The sequence below is a fragment of the Drosophila willistoni genome, assembly GCF_018902025.1.
Source record: "Drosophila willistoni isolate 14030-0811.24 chromosome 2L unlocalized genomic scaffold, UCI_dwil_1.1 Seg168, whole genome shotgun sequence".
Classification (NCBI taxonomy): Eukaryota; Metazoa; Arthropoda; class Insecta; order Diptera; family Drosophilidae; genus Drosophila; species Drosophila willistoni.
This window is the reverse complement of record NW_025814047.1, coordinates 14,036,308-14,055,306: the sequence shown is the minus strand read 5'-3', so window position 1 is coordinate 14,055,306 and position 18,999 is coordinate 14,036,308. Positions and strand designations below refer to the sequence as shown.

Genomic DNA, 18,999 nt, shown 5'->3' with positions numbered 1-18,999 from the left:
TTTTTCGGCAGTAGCTAGTGGACTACTTTATGAAATGTTGAGAGAACCACTTCACTACATTGTGATATCAATAAAAATAAAATTTGTGTGTTTATTGGGCTATCATATAGGCGCCAACCATAATAGCTTCACAACTTTGCTCCACAGATTCCTGTAAAATAAGTTGTCTTTTTCTTTATCTAACAAATTTTTTATTGTATTAATTATCATAACTTTGCATTCTTCCCCGTCAACTTAATGAACAGATCTTATTATTCCGATGTATGTCTGTTTGTAAATCTTTTGGATTGATGTTTGTACATCTGTCATCTTTTGGATTGATGTTTGTACATCTGTACAAACATACATTATTTTGTTAACCTTGTGTCGCTTTCACATAGCGGCTTTAAACAACAGGTTGTTGTCAGACTTTAGAGTCCAATCAAAGAAAAAACTCAACATACACCACCACTTTTGCTATAGACACAAACCAAACTATATAGTTTTTATAACAATTGCTTGAAAAATAAATAAATTATAATAGGTAGCTGATAAAAATTCAGTGTTTTCGTTCGTTATATATGTATACGATCGATATAAACATGATCGGCCATAATTCTAAAGCGTGGATTATTCTCTCCGCAGGAACACTGTTAAAGTAATCATACTTCAACACACTGCACAAAAAATAACGCCATCAAATGACGCAAAAAAATAGGTTCTGGAGTTGATAACTCAATATTTTGATCACGTTTGTTTCAATATTTATGTTTATATATTATAGAAGCAAAAAATTGATTTTATGTTAGCAGATATAAATCCAACTAAAATTAAAACAAAAATTTGGTTATTTAATATGATTTCCATCTTTTGGATTGATAAAATTAAGGCAATATCAAAGGACATATGGAAAGTTAATCCATTGGACTTTTATATGCTGATGCTGCTAACATACATATGTCGAATTGGACATTTTACAACAAAAATAGAGAAGAACCAAACTTTGGCTATGCCGAAGTTTATATACCCTTGCCGTCCTTGGCAATAAAATTTTTACATTTTTAAATTTCTTTCTCTACAACTCAATTAATCAAAACACAAACAAAACATTATTACTCATTTTTCTACAATCTTTTCTTCTTCCATTATGCCCTAAGCAAAGCACAGCACGCATACACATACAGTTCATGTAGCGTTTTGTCTGTGTGTGTATGCATGTGCTCTGTTGATTTAATGATGACGTGGTAGGCAGCAAGCAGCGCTGCCGGCAGCGCTCGAGCAGATTTACATATATTGACTGTAACTTGTGTTCTATTTATTCGATCAGATTTAAATTTTGGGATCTGAGGTTCTATATCCAATACTATCACATTGGTAAATTTCATGGGGATACTCCAATTTCTTCACCTATGCTTCCTCTAGAACTATATGATATAGTGGTCCGATCCCGGTTTATAAGTAGCTCATTCCAATGCGCATTCGCACCGACGGAAGGACGTACATGGCTATATCGACTCAGGATCTCATGCTTATCAAGAATATATATACATACTTTATGGTAAACGTCTGCTTCTGTGCGTTACAAACATCTGACCAATTTTATAATACCCTCTCCAAGGGTATAAATATCATATTCTCTTGAAAACTAATACTTAAAATATACAGTTGCGAACTTAAAAATAGCACCACTTGCTGAGGTTATGTATTCAAAGGATTCTTGGCTTCAATTTAAGGCTCAAGGAACATGTGAATACGTTTTTGAATGTTTCAATATTTACTACTATTTATTTACAACACTTGCAGTATTTGACGAAATACCGTCATATTTCGCAGAATTACATTGTAAAAAGCACACGAATAACAGTCCGTGGATCGAAGTCAATTTTAAAAGCACTAGCACTAAAAACAAACACTGCTCTGTAGAAAAGCGAAAACTCATCCAAAACCAGAATTTGGGAGATAATCGTATCGCTAAGTTTGAAAATTGGTTGGTAGTTCCATGAAAATGATTCGAAATGTCATAAATTTCAAGCAGAAGTCTGAAACTTGCATACGAAAGCTAAAACTGAAGGAGCAAGAAGTCGGTTGCTTAATCCGAGAGAACAATTTGGAAACTTTTTAGGGCTGTACGCGATCTGGAAAAGGACTTGAACATCTCGACAACAAAATAGTTCGCAAGTACCTTCGGAAGAGCAATTTATAAGCCCCCAGAAAGCTTTCCACTTTCGAACGCGGGACATATTGGCAATCGCCTTAAGTTTGCCAAAAATCATTAGAATTGGCCTGTCCAAAAGTAGAGACACGTGCTATGGACTGATGAAAGTAAAGTTGGCTCTAGAGTATACGTCTGGGGTCCACATAACTCCAAATGCACCTTGAAGACTGTTAAATATGGTGGATCCAGTGTCATGATATGGGCCTGTTTTTATTATTAAGGTGTCGGTCTAATATAGTGCGTTAAGTCGTCTATAGATCAGCATGTTTATGTAAATAATTTGGAGACGGTGATGCTACCATAGGCTGAGGATAATATGTCACTTATAGGGGTCTTTCAACAGGACAACGACCTAAAGCAAACCAGTAAGAAAGCCAGGTAGTGGGTTTCAGAGATTTTTCTAAATGTAATAGAGAGTTCGCCACGGTCACAAGGCCTAAGCCCTAGTGGTCTGATATTATAAAAGCAGTTGCTGTTGCAAAACTAACAAAAAAAAGACGTTTTGGAAGGATTCCCTGAAGAAAATACCAGTCAAACGCTGTCAAGACCTGGTTAACTCAATGCTAAGACGTTGTGTAGCGGATTTTGGCACTAAGGGCAACGGAACAAAGTATTGAGTTTTTAATTTATTAATATTTTTAATAGCTAATCATAACATATTAATGAATTTTTTTCATTTTAAGTAAATATTTAAAAAGTGGTGCTATTTTTAGTTTCGGGTATTTTTTGGGTATTTGAGGAAAATCCTTAAAAAACTTTGAATACGTTGGATACTATTAAAATTTATTTTTTTGGCTTCCATTAGTCGTAAATATTTTACGTTGAAAAACGTATTCACATGTTCCTTGAGCCTTAAATTGAAGCCAAGAATCCTTTCAACACATAACCTCAGCAAGTGGTGCTATTTTTAAGTTCGCAGCTGTAGATTGAACCACTAACCACACAACACATACAGTTGCGCGCAAAAAAATAGTAGCGCACAATACTTGCCGATATTTATTTCTATAACTTGCAAGGTAATATACTGATCTATTTAATACCTCTAAGTACGGTTATTAGCAATGTCTAACACTTGTCCATTACATTGTAACCTCACTTGGTGACTTAAGTTCTTTGCTACTTTATTTTTAAGCTTAATTGCCAAATTTAGAGCGAGCCAGTTAGTAGTGAAGGATCTTTCTTTGCAGGAAACTAAAACTATTTCTAAAAGGTTGGTTTTTTTACTTTATTTTATGTCTTAAGTGTTTGCGATAGAATATTCGTTAAAGTATTCCAATTTGCAGACTTAAATGTGCCGGGGTACGCACATGTCTTTTGAGAAGAGGATTCAGATCAGAAGCCTTATAACTGAGGGCAAAACTTACAGAGAAGTCGTAGAAATTTTTTAAGTGTATTACAACTGCAGTTCAAAATGCATTAAAATGTGAAAATGTAAACTGTGGTTAGATGAGTCCAAAATTGTGATGTTTGGAGAGAGGGGATCTAGGCAGTATATATGTATGTCGATGTAAAAACACGGAGTACAGTGTACCGCAGTACACCACCAAGACTATTAAACATGGCAGATGAAGTGTGCTGGTGTCGGGCTGCATACAAGGCATCATGGACAAACGTGTGTACGTTAAAATTATTAAGGCAATAAAGGTACCACATGACAAAGAGAAGATATCACTTTGTTGGTTTTTTCAACAAGACAATAACCCGAAACACACAAGCAAAGTGGCAAAAGCTCGTATCGATAATGCTAGGGTAGATGTAATGAAGTAGCCCGCCAAGTCGCCTGATCTGAACCCGATCGAAAATTTGTAGAGCGACTTTAAGAGGGAGTAGCCAAAGCCAACCACTAAAAGAGGTCCTTAGACTGCTGCAAAGCCAACCACTTAAAGAGGTCCTTAGACTGCTATAGACCGTTCATGAAAGGCCCTAACACCAGAAAGGTGTCAGAAAGTGATAGGTTCGATGCCGTGTCGCAGCGCAGCCGTACTGGGGAACAATAGGCATGTCACTAATTATTAATAGGCTAATATTAACTTGATCTTTATTTGGAAACTATTTCGCTGGAATAAAATTCTATACCTTAAAATTTTGTGCTCTTCAAAGTATGTGCTACTGAGGTACGTTTCATAATTATAACGCCACCCATATATTTCAAATATTGGTCTAACGGTACAATTCTCGATGTTACAATGTTCTACCGAAATACTTGTTGGGGCACAACAACAACATACAACAACTTTGGGATCAATAGGAATAACGGTACTTTTCTATTTACGCAAATTTAATTTTGAGTTTGTTTCATAATTATAACGATACTTTCAATAAATGCGTTTTTTTACTACAAATGTTAACAGTTAACAATTTTTTTTTTATGAACAATTAAAATTTGCTTTCCTTTTGGTGGCTTTATAATTGTGAAACGTACTTTATTATCTTGCTCGCCTCAATTTGGCACTATTGACACCAAATCTTATTCTCGAAAAATCAAAATGGAGTATAGCCCCGATAACATAACTTTCTATGCTACTTACAAAATGGGTAATGCCACTACTATTTTTTGCTCGCAGCTGTAGATGCGACAAACGTTTTTTTTTTCTGATTGCAAACTCCAGCGTAGCTATGGATCCCCCCAGACGAAAACCAAAAAACTGTTAATCAGGGGTGTCACAGAAATGCATAACAACCTAAAACCAATCCAAAAGCAAATGTAGGGGGTCACAGGAATGGAACAGGTCATTTTAAAATCTCCCAGCTTTTCCTAGAACATTTGAAAATTATTGCAGTTGTTGCGAAATTAATATAAAATAAAACATTGCTGAAATAAACTTTGATTATAGTTGCATAGATCTGCATTTAAAGGATTTACGAAAACGCAATTAAAACCAGAGGGCCGTTGCTAACTTCGACCGCGTCAAAGTTTGTATACCCTTGCAACTTTTATGGTAGCTCTTTCCTTACCTATAGCCATCAAAGTGGAAAAACGTTCAAGCTAAAAAAGCTAATGTTTGCGAAAGAACGGCCAACAATCTTAGCATAGGAAAAAAACTAATTGTAAGATATTGATTAAAGTCACTGTTTTCCACCGATCGTTCCTATGGGAGCTATATGATATAGTAACCCGATCTTTATCAAATTCGGCATAGTCATTAACAGATATATTAAACTAACAAATGTTTAATTTGAAAGCAATCACGTCAAAAGTAACGAAGTTATTGACAAAAGTCACTGTTTTCGAAAGATCGTTCCTATGGAAGCTATATGATATAGTCACCCGATCTAGATCAAATTTGGCACAGTCGTTTATATGTGTAATTAACTCAGCAATATTAACTTTCATGACAATAGCTCAGAAAATAACGAAGTTATTAACAAAAGTCACTGTTCGTGACTTTGCGATTTGTATGGGAGCTATATGATATAGTGATCCGATCTGGCTGAATCCGAGATATACAACGCCTGCAGTATATACAAGCCTACATGCAAAATTTTAACTCTGTAGCTCCAACGGTCTAGGAGGAGTTTGCGTTGATCCAGACGGACGGACAGACGGACGGACGGACATAGCTATTTGAACTCGTCTCGTCGTGCTGATCAAGAATATATATACTTTATATGGTCGGAAATGCTTCCTTCTATGCGTTGCACACTTCTGACCAAAATTAATATACCCTTTTTGCAAGGGTATAAAAATAAAGCAGAGGGCGCCCAAAACAACCATGAGTGAACCTGCCAACCTGCTGGAAATGGTTGGCATCTCTGCTTCAATTGCAGCGCGGCAAAAATCAAAACTAAAATGGCTGTGAAAATGTAAGTAATGTAATTTGCAATGATATTTAATTTTTTTATTTGCGCTTGACTTTTTTATAAATGTTGGCCTTTCCACATGGTAGCTAGATCGAAATCTGAAATATAAAAGTTTTTTGAAAATTCTCCATGTAAAACTGATTTCGATATTTGAGGCATCCTTAGCCTTCGACGCTTTTCCTCACTGTCTTATTTTTTTTTTAACGCAATGCAAGTAAATAATAAATAAAATTGCGCGCGGTTATTGTTTGAAAATTTTTGGTCTTAGTTATAATTTTTAGAGCTCTTAGAAACAAGTTAATTTTTATTGTTTTTCAACGGATTTATTTATTTTTATTAAAGATTCAAAAAAGCAATAGCAAATTAACAAATATTAAGTAAAAAAACTGTCTTCTCATCCGCAATCGAAAAATCAACTTTCGTTTATCGTGACAGCTGATATTTCTAACAGTAACAATGAACCAAAAAGGGTGACCAAAAATGAAATCGCCGTTATTTCTGTGACAATTTAATCAATTTGCCTCCTGACTTAGTTTAAAAAGATTAAAAGATGCAGTTTTTTTTTTGTTTTATATTTGAAGAGTCAATATTCGAATTTTGTCGATGGTTTTCACAATGACATTAAAACAACAGTGAACTTTATTCAAACTGTGCTAATGTCATCACGTAAATAAATATACTCTTCCGAACGCAATTTGGCTTGATGCAACCGAATAAAAGTCAGGCGTTTCGTTTTTTATTACGTCACTCCACAAAACACATTATCGAATTTTTCCTATAGTTTTCACAAAAACATAGTATACTGGTTATATAACTGGATATAAATCCAACTAAAATTAAAACAAAAATTTGGTTATTTAATATGATTTCCATCTTTTGGATTGATAAAATTAAGGCAATATCAAAGGACATATGGAAAGTTAATCCATTGGACTTTTATATGCTGATGCTGCTAACATACATATGTCGAATTGGACATTTTACAACAAAAATAGAGAAGAACCAAACTTTGGCTATGCCGAAGTTTATATACCCTTGCCGTCCTTGGCAATAAAATTTTTACATTTTTAAATTTCTTTCTCTACAACTCAATTAATCAAAACACAAACAAAACATTATTACTCATTTTTCTACAATCTTTTCTTCTTCCATTATGCCCTAAGCAAAGCACAGCACGCATACACATACAGTTCATGTAGCGTTTTGTCTGTGTGTGTATGCATGTGCTCTGTTGATTTAATGATGACGTGGTAGGCAGCAAGCAGCGCTGCCGGCAGCGCTCGAGCAGATTTACATATATTGACTGTAACTTGTGTTCTATTTATTCGATCAGATTTAAATTTTGGGATCTGAGGTTCTATATCCAATACTATCACATTGGTAAATTTCATGGGGATACTCCAATTTCTTCACCTATGCTTCCTCTAGAACTATATGATATAGTGGTCCGATCCCGGTTTATAAGTAGCTCATTCCAATGCGCATTCGCACCGACGGAAGGACGTACATGGCTATATCGACTCAGGATCTCATGCTTATCAAGAATATATATACATACTTTATGGTAAACGTCTGCTTCTGTGCGTTACAAACATCTGACCAATTTTATAATACCCTCTCCAAGGGTATAAATATCATATTCTCTTGAAAACTAATACTTAAAATATACAGTTGCGAACTTAAAAATAGCACCACTTGCTGAGGTTATGTATTCAAAGGATTCTTGGCTTCAATTTAAGGCTCAAGGAACATGTGAATACGTTTTTGAATGTTTCAATATTTACTACTATTTATTTACAACACTTGCAGTATTTGACGAAATACCGTCATATTTCGCAGAATTACATTGTAAAAAGCACACGAATAACAGTCCGTGGATCGAAGTCAATTTTAAAAGCACTAGCACTAAAAACAAACACTGCTCTGTAGAAAAGCGAAAACTCATCCAAAACCAGAATTTGGGAGATAATCGTATCGCTAAGTTTGAAAATTGGTTGGTAGTTCCATGAAAATGATTCGAAATGTCATAAATTTCAAGCAGAAGTCTGAAACTTGCATACGAAAGCTAAAACTGAAGGAGCAAGAAGTCGGTTGCTTAATCCGAGAGAACAATTTGGAAACTTTTTAGGGCTGTACGCGATCTGGAAAAGGACTTGAACATCTCGACAACAAAATAGTTCGCAAGTACCTTCGGAAGAGCAATTTATAAGCCCCCAGAAAGCTTTCCACTTTCGAACGCGGGACATATTGGCAATCGCCTTAAGTTTGCCAAAAATCATTAGAATTGGCCTGTCCAAAAGTAGAGACACGTGCTATGGACTGATGAAAGTAAAGTTGGCTCTAGAGTATACGTCTGGGGTCCACATAACTCCAAATGCACCTTGAAGACTGTTAAATATGGTGGATCCAGTGTCATGATATGGGCCTGTTTTTATTATTAAGGTGTCGGTCTAATATAGTGCGTTAAGTCGTCTATAGATCAGCATGTTTATGTAAATAATTTGGAGACGGTGATGCTACCATAGGCTGAGGATAATATGTCACTTATAGGGGTCTTTCAACAGGACAACGACCTAAAGCAAACCAGTAAGAAAGCCAGGTAGTGGGTTTCAGAGATTTTTCTAAATGTAATAGAGAGTTCGCCACGGTCACAAGGCCTAAGCCCTAGTGGTCTGATATTATAAAAGCAGTTGCTGTTGCAAAACTAACAAAAAAAAGACGTTTTGGAAGGATTCCCTGAAGAAAATACCAGTCAAACGCTGTCAAGACCTGGTTAACTCAATGCTAAGACGTTGTGTAGCGGATTTTGGCACTAAGGGCAACGGAACAAAGTATTGAGTTTTTAATTTATTAATATTTTTAATAGCTAATCATAACATATTAATGAATTTTTTTCATTTTAAGTAAATATTTAAAAAGTGGTGCTATTTTTAGTTTCGGGTATTTTTTGGGTATTTGAGGAAAATCCTTGAAAAACTTTGAATACGTTGGATACTATTAAAATTTATTTTTTTGGCTTCCATTAGTCGTAAATATTTTACGTTGAAAAACGTATTCACATGTTCCTTGAGCCTTAAATTGAAGCCAAGAATCCTTTCAACACATAACCTCAGCAAATGGTGCTATTTTTAAGTTCGCAGCTGTAGATTGAACCACTAACCACACAACACATACAGTTGCGCGCAAAAAAATAGTAGCGCACAATACTTGCCGATATTTATTTCTATAACTTGCAAGGTAATATACTGATCTATTTAATACCTCTAAGTACGGTTATTAGCAATGTCTAACACTTGTCCATTACATTGTAACCTCACTTGGTGACTTAAGTTCTTTGCTACTTTATTTTTAAGCTTAATTGCCAAATTTAGAGCGAGCCAGTTAGTAGTGAAGGATCTTTCTTTGCAGGAAACTAAAACTATTTCTAAAAGGTTGGTTTTTTTACTTTATTTTATGTCTTAAGTGTTTGCGATAGAATATTCGTTAAAGTATTCCAATTTGCAGACTTAAATGTGCCGGGGTACGCACATGTCTTTTGAGAAGAGGATTCAGATCAGAAGCCTTATAACTGAGGGCAAAACTTACAGAGAAGTCGTAGAAATTTTTTAAGTGTATTACAACTGCAGTTCAAAATGCATTAAAATGTGAAAATGTAAACTGTGGTTAGATGAGTCCAAAATTGTGATGTTTGGAGAGAGGGGATCTAGGCAGTATATATGTATGTCGATGTAAAAACACGGAGTACAGTGTACCGCAGTACACCACCAAGACTATTAAACATGGCAGATGAAGTGTGCTGGTGTCGGGCTGCATACAAGGCATCATGGACAAACGTGTGTACGTTAAAATTATTAAGGCAATAAAGGTACCACATGACAAAGAGAAGATATCACTTTGTTGGTTTTTTCAACAAGACAATAACCCGAAACACACAAGCAAAGTGGCAAAAGCTCGTATCGATAATGCTAGGGTAGATGTAATGAAGTAGCCCGCCAAGTCGCCTGATCTGAACCCGATCGAAAATTTGTAGAGCGACTTTAAGAGGGAGTAGCCAAAGCCAACCACTAAAAGAGGTCCTTAGACTGCTGCAAAGCCAACCACTTAAAGAGGTCCTTAGACTGCTATAGACCGTTCATGAAAGGCCCTAACACCAGAAAGGTGTCAGAAAGTGATAGGTTCGATGCCGTGTCGCAGCGCAGCCGTACTGGGGAACAATAGGCATGTCACTAATTATTAATAGGCTAATATTAACTTGATCTTTATTTGGAAACTATTTCGCTGGAATAAAATTCTATACCTTAAAATTTTGTGCTCTTCAAAGTATGTGCTACTGAGGTACGTTTCATAATTATAACGCCACCCATATATTTCAAATATTGGTCTAACGGTACAATTCTCGATGTTACAATGTTCTACCGAAATACTTGTTGGGGCACAACAACAACATACAACAACTTTGGGATCAATAGGAATAACGGTACTTTTCTATTTACGCAAATTTAATTTTGAGTTTGTTTCATAATTATAACGATACTTTCAATAAATGCGTTTTTTTACTACAAATGTTAACAGTTAACAATTTTTTTTTTATGAACAATTAAAATTTGCTTTCCTTTTGGTGGCTTTATAATTGTGAAACGTACTTTATTATCTTGCTCGCCTCAATTTGGCACTATTGACACCAAATCTTATTCTCGAAAAATCAAAATGGAGTATAGCCCCGATAACATAACTTTCTATGCTACTTACAAAATGGGTAATGCCACTACTATTTTTTGCTCGCAGCTGTAGATGCGACAAACGTTTTTTTTTTCTGATTGCAAACTCCAGCGTAGCTATGGATCCCCCCAGACGAAAACCAAAAAACTGTTAATCAGGGGTGTCACAGAAATGCATAACAACCTAAAACCAATCCAAAAGCAAATGTAGGGGGTCACAGGAATGGAACAGGTCATTTTAAAATCTCCCAGCTTTTCCTAGAACATTTGAAAATTATTGCAGTTGTTGCGAAATTAATATAAAATAAAACATTGCTGAAATAAACTTTGATTATAGTTGCATAGATCTGCATTTAAAGGATTTACGAAAACGCAATTAAAACCAGAGGGCCGTTGCTAACTTCGACCGCGTCAAAGTTTGTATACCCTTGCAACTTTTATGGTAGCTCTTTCCTTACCTATAGCCATCAAAGTGGAAAAACGTTCAAGCTAAAAAAGCTAATGTTTGCGAAAGAACGGCCAACAATCTTAGCATAGGAAAAAAACTAATTGTAAGATATTGATTAAAGTCACTGTTTTCCACCGATCGTTCCTATGGGAGCTATATGATATAGTAACCCGATCTTTATCAAATTCGGCATAGTCATTAACAGATATATTAAACTAACAAATGTTTAATTTGAAAGCAATCACGTCAAAAGTAACGAAGTTATTGACAAAAGTCACTGTTTTCGAAAGATCGTTCCTATGGAAGCTATATGATATAGTCACCCGATCTAGATCAAATTTGGCACAGTCGTTTATATGTGTAAACATGAAAGCAATATTAACTTTCATGACAATAGCTCAGAAAATAACGAAGTTATTAACAAAAGTCACTGTTCGTGACTTTGCGATTTGTATGGGAGCTATATGATATAGTGATCCGATCTGGCTGAATCCGAGATATACAACGCCTGCAGTATATACAAGCCTACATGCAAAATTTTAACTCTGTAGCTCCAACGGTCTAGGAGGAGTTTGCGTTGATCCAGACGGACGGACAGACGGACGGACGGACATAGCTATTTGAACTCGTCTCGTCGTGCTGATCAAGAATATATATACTTTATATGGTCGGAAATGCTTCCTTCTATGCGTTGCACACTTCTGACCAAAATTAATATACCCTTTTTGCAAGGGTATAAAAATAAAGCAGAGGGCGCCCAAAACAACCATGAGTGAACCTGCCAACCTGCTGGAAATGGTTGGCATCTCTGCTTCAATTGCAGCGCGGCAAAAATCAAAACTAAAATGGCTGTGAAAATGTAAGTAATGTAATTTGCAATGATATTTAATTTTTTTATTTGCGCTTGACTTTTTTATAAATGTTGGCCTTTCCACATGGTAGTTAGATCGAAATCTGAAATATAAAAGTTTTTTGAAAATTCTCCATGTAAAACTGATTTCGATATTTGAGGCATCTCTTAGCCTTCGACGCTTTTCCTCACTGTCTTATTTTTTTTTTAACGCAATGCAAGTAAATAATAAATAAAATTGCGCGCGGTTATTGTTTGAAAATTTTTGGTCTTAGTTATAATTTTTAGAGCTCTTAGAAACAAGTTAATTTTTATTGTTTTTCAACGGATTTATTTATTTTTATTAAAGATTCAAAAAAGCAATAGCAAATTAACAAATATTAAGTAAAAAAACTGTCTTCTCATCCGCAATCGAAAAATCAACTTTCGTTTATCGTGACAGCTGATATTTCTAACAGTAACAATGAACCAAAAAGGGTGACCAAAAATGAAATCGCCGTTATTTCTGTGACAATTTAATCAATTTGCCTCCTGACTTAGTTTAAAAAGATTAAAAGATGCAGTTTTTTTTTTGTTTTATATTTGAAGAGTCAATATTCGAATTTTGTCGATGGTTTTCACAATGACATTAAAACAACAGTGAACTTTATTCAAACTGTGCTAATGTCATCACGTAAATAAATATACTCTTCCGAACGCAATTTGGCTTGATGCAACCGAATAAAAGTCAGGCGTTTCGTTTTTTATTACGTCACTCCACAAAACACATTATCGAATTTTTCCTATAGTTTTCACAAAAACATAGTATACTGGTTATCGGGGCGACGACAAATCCATCGAATCAATAAACATGGAAATTGGTTCAGCAGATCTCAAGATAAGTGGTTGAACACACCCGACTTTCTTTTATATACCTACACTGGTCGGCATATATATTTTGACATAGCGGTGCCTTAGTTAATTTTTTTTTCAGCAGAAAGAACTGACAAAACATAATAGACAAATTATTTCGTTAATTTACAGTTATTAGTGTGCACTTTACTTTGGCATTCATTTTCGCTTCGTTAAATGAAACGGTACTTGAAAAGTGAAATGTAAATGACGTCAAAATATATATGCCGACCAGTGTATGTATATACAAAATATAATATAGAAGAAGATAGATATATCTCGGATAGAGTTGATTCAGTGAGTGGTTAGTCGAAGCCAAATGGGTAGGCTGATTGTCAGGTGTAGCCCTGGCATTTACCTTTGCAGCGGCTACAGAATGACACTTCCAATGTTGTATGGAATGTTGCAGGATGAGAAGAATCTTTGCCTAATCAACATGTTTGGCAACAAATGTTGAGAATTGTTTTCAGGTCAGGTCCTATATAAGGAGGGGCATTTGGCTAAAAAGGCAGAACAATAAACCCCAATGGAATAAACCACACAGCTTCCTTAAATAATGAGTGAAAAGCCAAAAAGTAAAGTGCTAAAAGAAGTAATAAGTGAAAATCAAGAGTTTAAGGGCTAATAGTGATGAGTGAACAAAATAAAATATTGTTGTTGAGGCTGCTCCGACAGCAGAAGTGGGATCTGCGTTGCCCACAAATAACACCGATGCATGCATTTGGAAATCATCAGAAATGCAGACACCAAGGGCATCGGCAACTGATAAAAAGAGAAAACATAAACAGGCGACCAAAGTCTGGAGAAAGTTGCACCGAATATTGCAGCCGAATTGTAACCATACTAATGTGAAAAATTTAAATCTAATGATCAGGAGGAATTCGCGGTTTTACTAGCTCTTTCCTGAGGCACATGGCACAAATCGATGACAAATTGTCGCGATGGATTTTTACAAACAATATTAAAACCCGAATTGAAATGCAAAAAAAACTTCAACCGCACACTTTTAAGAAGCGGAACCTAGGTGACGACGCATCTGCACTAGCCTCGGAGCGTAAAAAGCCCATGTATCTCTCTCAAGTGAAATTCAACTATTACGGACAAGGATATTCAACTATTTGAGAGGATATGTCAAAGCGGTTCTTCAGATGCTGGATGAATTTTTATTCCTTCTTTTTTTTTGAACATCTGTATATTGGAAAGAAGAATTCTAATGTAAGATGTAACAGACTTCTCAGAAGTATCTGACACAAGCCTAGAGATGAAAATGGGTTTACATTAACAAAAATTTTGTATTTTAACCTAGTATTTTTGCAAATAAAAATAATTTTATCTAAGATCTGTTAAAACAATAACTTTCTCTTTACAGGATGCTGAGACGACCATATACAGCCCTTTGGTATCCGAAATCGCAAAAGCTAGAGAACACTTACAAAATTCTCTGGAAAAGGTAATTATGATTAGTTCATATTTAAGTATATATGTATATGCAGATGCGAGCATTTTAATAATAGCATAAAAAGCTTCGTTATCGGGGCTAGACTGAGATTTTTATACCCTTGCAAATATGGTATATTAATTTTGGTCAATAGTGTGCAACCCATAGAAGAAAGCATCTCCAACCCTATAAAGTAAATGTATCTTGATCAGCACCCGAGATAAGTTCAAATAGCCATGTCCGTCTGGAACGATCGGTCGAAAAACGTGACTTTAATGAATAACTTTGTTACTTTTGACCCAATTGCTATCAATTTGGTAAAGATCGGGTGACTATATCAAATAGCTCCCATAGTAACAATGGGACAAAAACAGTGACTTTTGACAAAAACTTCGTTTCAAGGGTATACAAATTTTGACGCGGTCGATGTTGGCCCCGCCTTTTGGTTTATTTACTATATTATATTTTCGAAAATAATGACAATTTTGTGTCAAATGGTGCCAAATTGAAGCGAGCAAAATAATAGTAGCACATATATTGAAAAGTACAAAATTTTAAAGTATAGAATTTTATTCCAGGGAAATAGTTTCCAAATACAGGCCACGTTAAAATCAGCCTATTAATAATTAGTGGCTTGTCCATTAGGGGTTTTCTTAGTTGTATGGGGAAAAACATATTCATATTTTTTTAAGTGCCGGGCATTTTTTTTCCTTTTAGTCTAAAAAGAATCTCACAAAAATTAAGGGCCGATCGGGTTATGTTTAATGGGCGCTGAACACACCTAAAGTTTTCAGTGTGATGCTCCTACATAAGCATACATAGCACCATACAAATGTCATAAGAGTGAGCGAGATGGCATGCTATGAAATAAAATGTCAGTACATTGTGAACACTATTGATGTTATATTACAAAAAGAAAAGAAGAATAGAATCAAATTTTTCATTATCAATGAGTTTAACTTAAATTTTTTTACTGACTGGCTAGATCACTTTTTGAGGTAGTTTAAACGCATCGCAGTGTTAGTTAGCTACAATGGTTCAAAGTTCCTAGATGCACCAAAAGTGGAATCTTCAACTGGCAAAAATATTGCTGAAGCAGTTTTTGACAGGCTAGTTAAATGGAATATAGTTGATCAAGTCAATGGCTTTTCCTATGACACTACGGATGCAAATACAGGCAATTAGTCAGGAGCAGCAGTTCTATTGGAAAAAAAATCTGGATGCAGACCAATAATCCCACCGCACCTCCATGGCGCGCCACCATATATAAAAAAGAAGAAAATGAATTGCGTGATGTTTGCATTTTCTTAGTCAAAATGTACATTAAAGCATGGTTTAAGTTTAACAAACGCTATTGAAGCTCATTTCCATGATCTGAACCATAGAAAAAGTTCTTTCAAATATGCAAATACGGCTATAATATTGACAACCAGAGGGCCGGGGCTAACATCGACCGCGTCAAAGTCACCAACGATTGATTCTATGGGAGCTATATAATATACCCACCCGATCATGATCAAATTCGGCACAGTCATTAACAGATATATAAAACCGGCAAATCTTTAATTTGAAAGAAATTGGGTCAAAAGTAACTAAGTTATACTTATGGGAGGTATATGATATATGAAGTTATGGAGAAAGGTCACTGTTCGTGACTTTGTCGTTTATATGGGAGCTTCATGATATAGTGGACCAATCCGTCTGATCTTCGAGATACACAAACTGTGCAGTATATACAAAACTTAGTATACATGTGAAATTTCAACCCTGTAGCTTCAATCCAGTCTACCAGACGGACCGACGGACATGGCTACTCGTCTCGTCGTGGTGTGTCGTACATCGATGTATGTCTGATGTTTTTCTGAATTAATAAAGTTTAATGTTTTCTAATAATCAAAGTTCTCATAATTCTCATATTAAAAATTAATTTTAAATGAATGAAGTACTAAAATCAACCGGCCTCTTTTCTGAATGTTAGCGTTATCTTTCAAAAACTATTTTAATGAAGTAAGTAAGTCGTCTCGCCGACTTCGGAACACCATGTATGTCTATTAACTCTCACAAAACAAACAAGCACTCTAGCGCGGCCACTACGGCCTACGGCCAACTCCGCCCTTATGGAACGCCTAGTAAAACTCGTTTGTACGTATATCTTCCATGTTTCTACTCCGATTTTAATAAAATTTGGTAAGTTGGTAGATATTAATAGGGCTAATTAGTGTGCTGAAAAAAATCTACATACCAATTTTTATGGTTCTAGCTTTGTTAGTTTTGGAGAAAATCAGTTTTATTTAATTTTCGGGGCGGAATTTTGAAAAAATATCGTGGCAATATTTTGAAAAAACCAAAATTTGCGCGTGCACTAAGCGAGTACATATCTGTTTACTTGCACGGATATGGACTCTGCCATTTCCGTCTTCTATAAAACTCTTGAGTCTTCTTTGAAATTTGTGTCCCGCGTGTGACCTAAGGATGGTCTGATAGACCTTCTTGGTTCTCACGTGAGTTATGTAACTTGAAAAACGTAAAATAAAGATGTTATAAAAAAATTTAAAAAATCCGGAAGCATCGGATTTTTCCCTATATGTAGTTCCTCAATCAAATTTTATGGTGCTAAATTCACAATGCTATAGGGATTATCTTCAGCGATGTAAACTTAGGTTTTCTCGCGATCCTAAGCAATTTTATAAATTTGTCAATGTAAAACGTAAGACATCAGTGCACCCGTCTTACTTGTATTTCGAAAAACAATAAAGTTGACAATGATCAGGCAATTGCCGATATGTTTGCTGATTTTTTCAAAACAACTTATTCCTCTTCGATTTATTAAGCAAATCCTTCTTATCCTCATCACTTGCAAACGCCTAATTGCATTTTAGACCCTGTGTTTGATGAAAGTTCGGTTCTTAGCGTGCTCAGTTACAAATCAATATATGCCCTGGCCCTGATGGAATACCAGGCTGCGTATTAAGGTTTTGCGCAGAGGCCCTATGTATGCCAATACTTAATTTGTTTACACTGTCCGTCACATCTTCCGCCTTCCCGTCTATCTGGAAGGAATCATATATTATTCCTCTTTATAAAAAAAGGGAAAAGTCTGAAACCTCAAATTAGAGGGGTATTTCTGAATTGTCTGCCATACCCAAAGCATTTGAGAAATAATAACATCTCAATTGCAGCATTTTTGTAGCTCAATTATTTCGTTATCCAAACATGGGCTTAAAAAACGAAGATCGGCAACGACTAACCTATTAGAATCTACATCTCACTCGATCAAAGGATTCAAGACTGCCGTGCAAACTGACGTTATTTATACTGACTTCAGCAAGGCCTTTGAATCTGTTAATCATATTCTGCTTTTATATAAGTTAAACGCACTTGGCATCCCCAGCCTTTTGCTTGATTGGATTCTTCAATATCTTTCTAAGTATACACAAAAGGTCCTCTTTAAGTCTTCATTTTCTAAGACCATCCAAGTGACCTCTGGAGTACCCCTGGGTAGTCATTTGAGTCTCGTGTGCTTATGTACGCAGATGATGTTAAGCTTTACCTCAGTTTTAAAGACATATAGTCGTCATGCCTGCTTCAATCCGATCTTAATGATCTTCAGAGTTGGTGTGAAACCAACCTATTAAACCTTAACGGCTCTAAATGCAAAGTTAGTTAAAGTTAATAAAAAAGAGTTTTTATTAATATTTATTACTTTCTGTAAATTTTGAATTGTGCTTAGCCTGTTTAAGCTTTCGCTGGTGTTGTCTGCTTGACACCCTTGTGTTTTATTTCTATAATTCGTGATTAGTGTTTGGTGCATTTAATATTTTTTATTTTTATTTTTCTCTCCCGTCATTGCTTCTGCAGTTGCTCCCCTCATCGCCTCCATCATACCATCAGTGCTAGTGGTTTTGTTGTTCTCTCTGCTTTGTGCTTGTGCTCAGCTTCTCTCCCGCGTAATCACTTTTATAAGGACGCTTTTCAAAGCTCGGTTTATAACTGTTCTTGCACTCTCTCTTGTGCTGTGCACTCTAGCTGTTCTCTTTGTTTTATTTGTAATTATTGATTTCTTATCGATAATCATCTTTGTGCTGTGTATTTAAATTTTTCTATATAATCATATATTTTTTTTTGCCTTGTGTTTTTTTTTACTTTTCAATGGCTCGTTGTCTACCTACTTGCAAGCATTTTGATCGTTTTGATGATCAGTATAGAGCAATATCTTGTTGGCTTTGCGATCATCTTATTCACTTAAAATGTGCTGGCCTCAATGGCCGCGACTACGACAAATTTTCTGGTTTGTCTGTGTCTAAGCCTGAGCTTGACTTAATGCGCTGGACTTGCCCATCTTGTGCCAGCCAGCAGCTTGATTTTAGCCGTATGTATAGGGATCTTCGTTTAAAGTTTCTTTTTTTAAACAAACTGGCCAAACAGCTGTCTAACGAGTGTGACTCTAGCGTACATTTATTGTCGCAATTCAAGTTTGTTCCACCTTCTGAGAAGTTGCCCAAGATATGTACCCTTGAGTTGTCTCGTAAGCAGTCGCCAGCCCTCTCTATTACATCGTCTCCCATTTTACTTTCGCCTACACCATCTTCTTGTCCCTCTTTATGCTCTTCTTTTCAGATTGAAGTACCCATTACAAGCCCTGGTGTACCTCAATCTATC

General features: G+C 35.6%; 1 protein-coding gene across 2 annotated transcripts in view; it reads left to right on the top strand.

Annotated features, from left to right (window-relative positions):
• LOC6644980 (probable elongation factor 1-delta) overlaps window positions 1-18,999 on the top strand; it is a 58,009-nt gene that overhangs the window by 744 nt on the left and 38,266 nt on the right. For both annotated transcript variants that reach the window (XM_015177894.3, XM_047009922.1), the window contains exon 2: window positions 14,272-14,352. In XM_015177894.3, coding sequence (XP_015033380.2) covers window positions 14,272-14,352 — 81 coding nt within the window. The remainder of the gene's footprint in view (window positions 1-14,271; window positions 14,353-18,999) is intronic.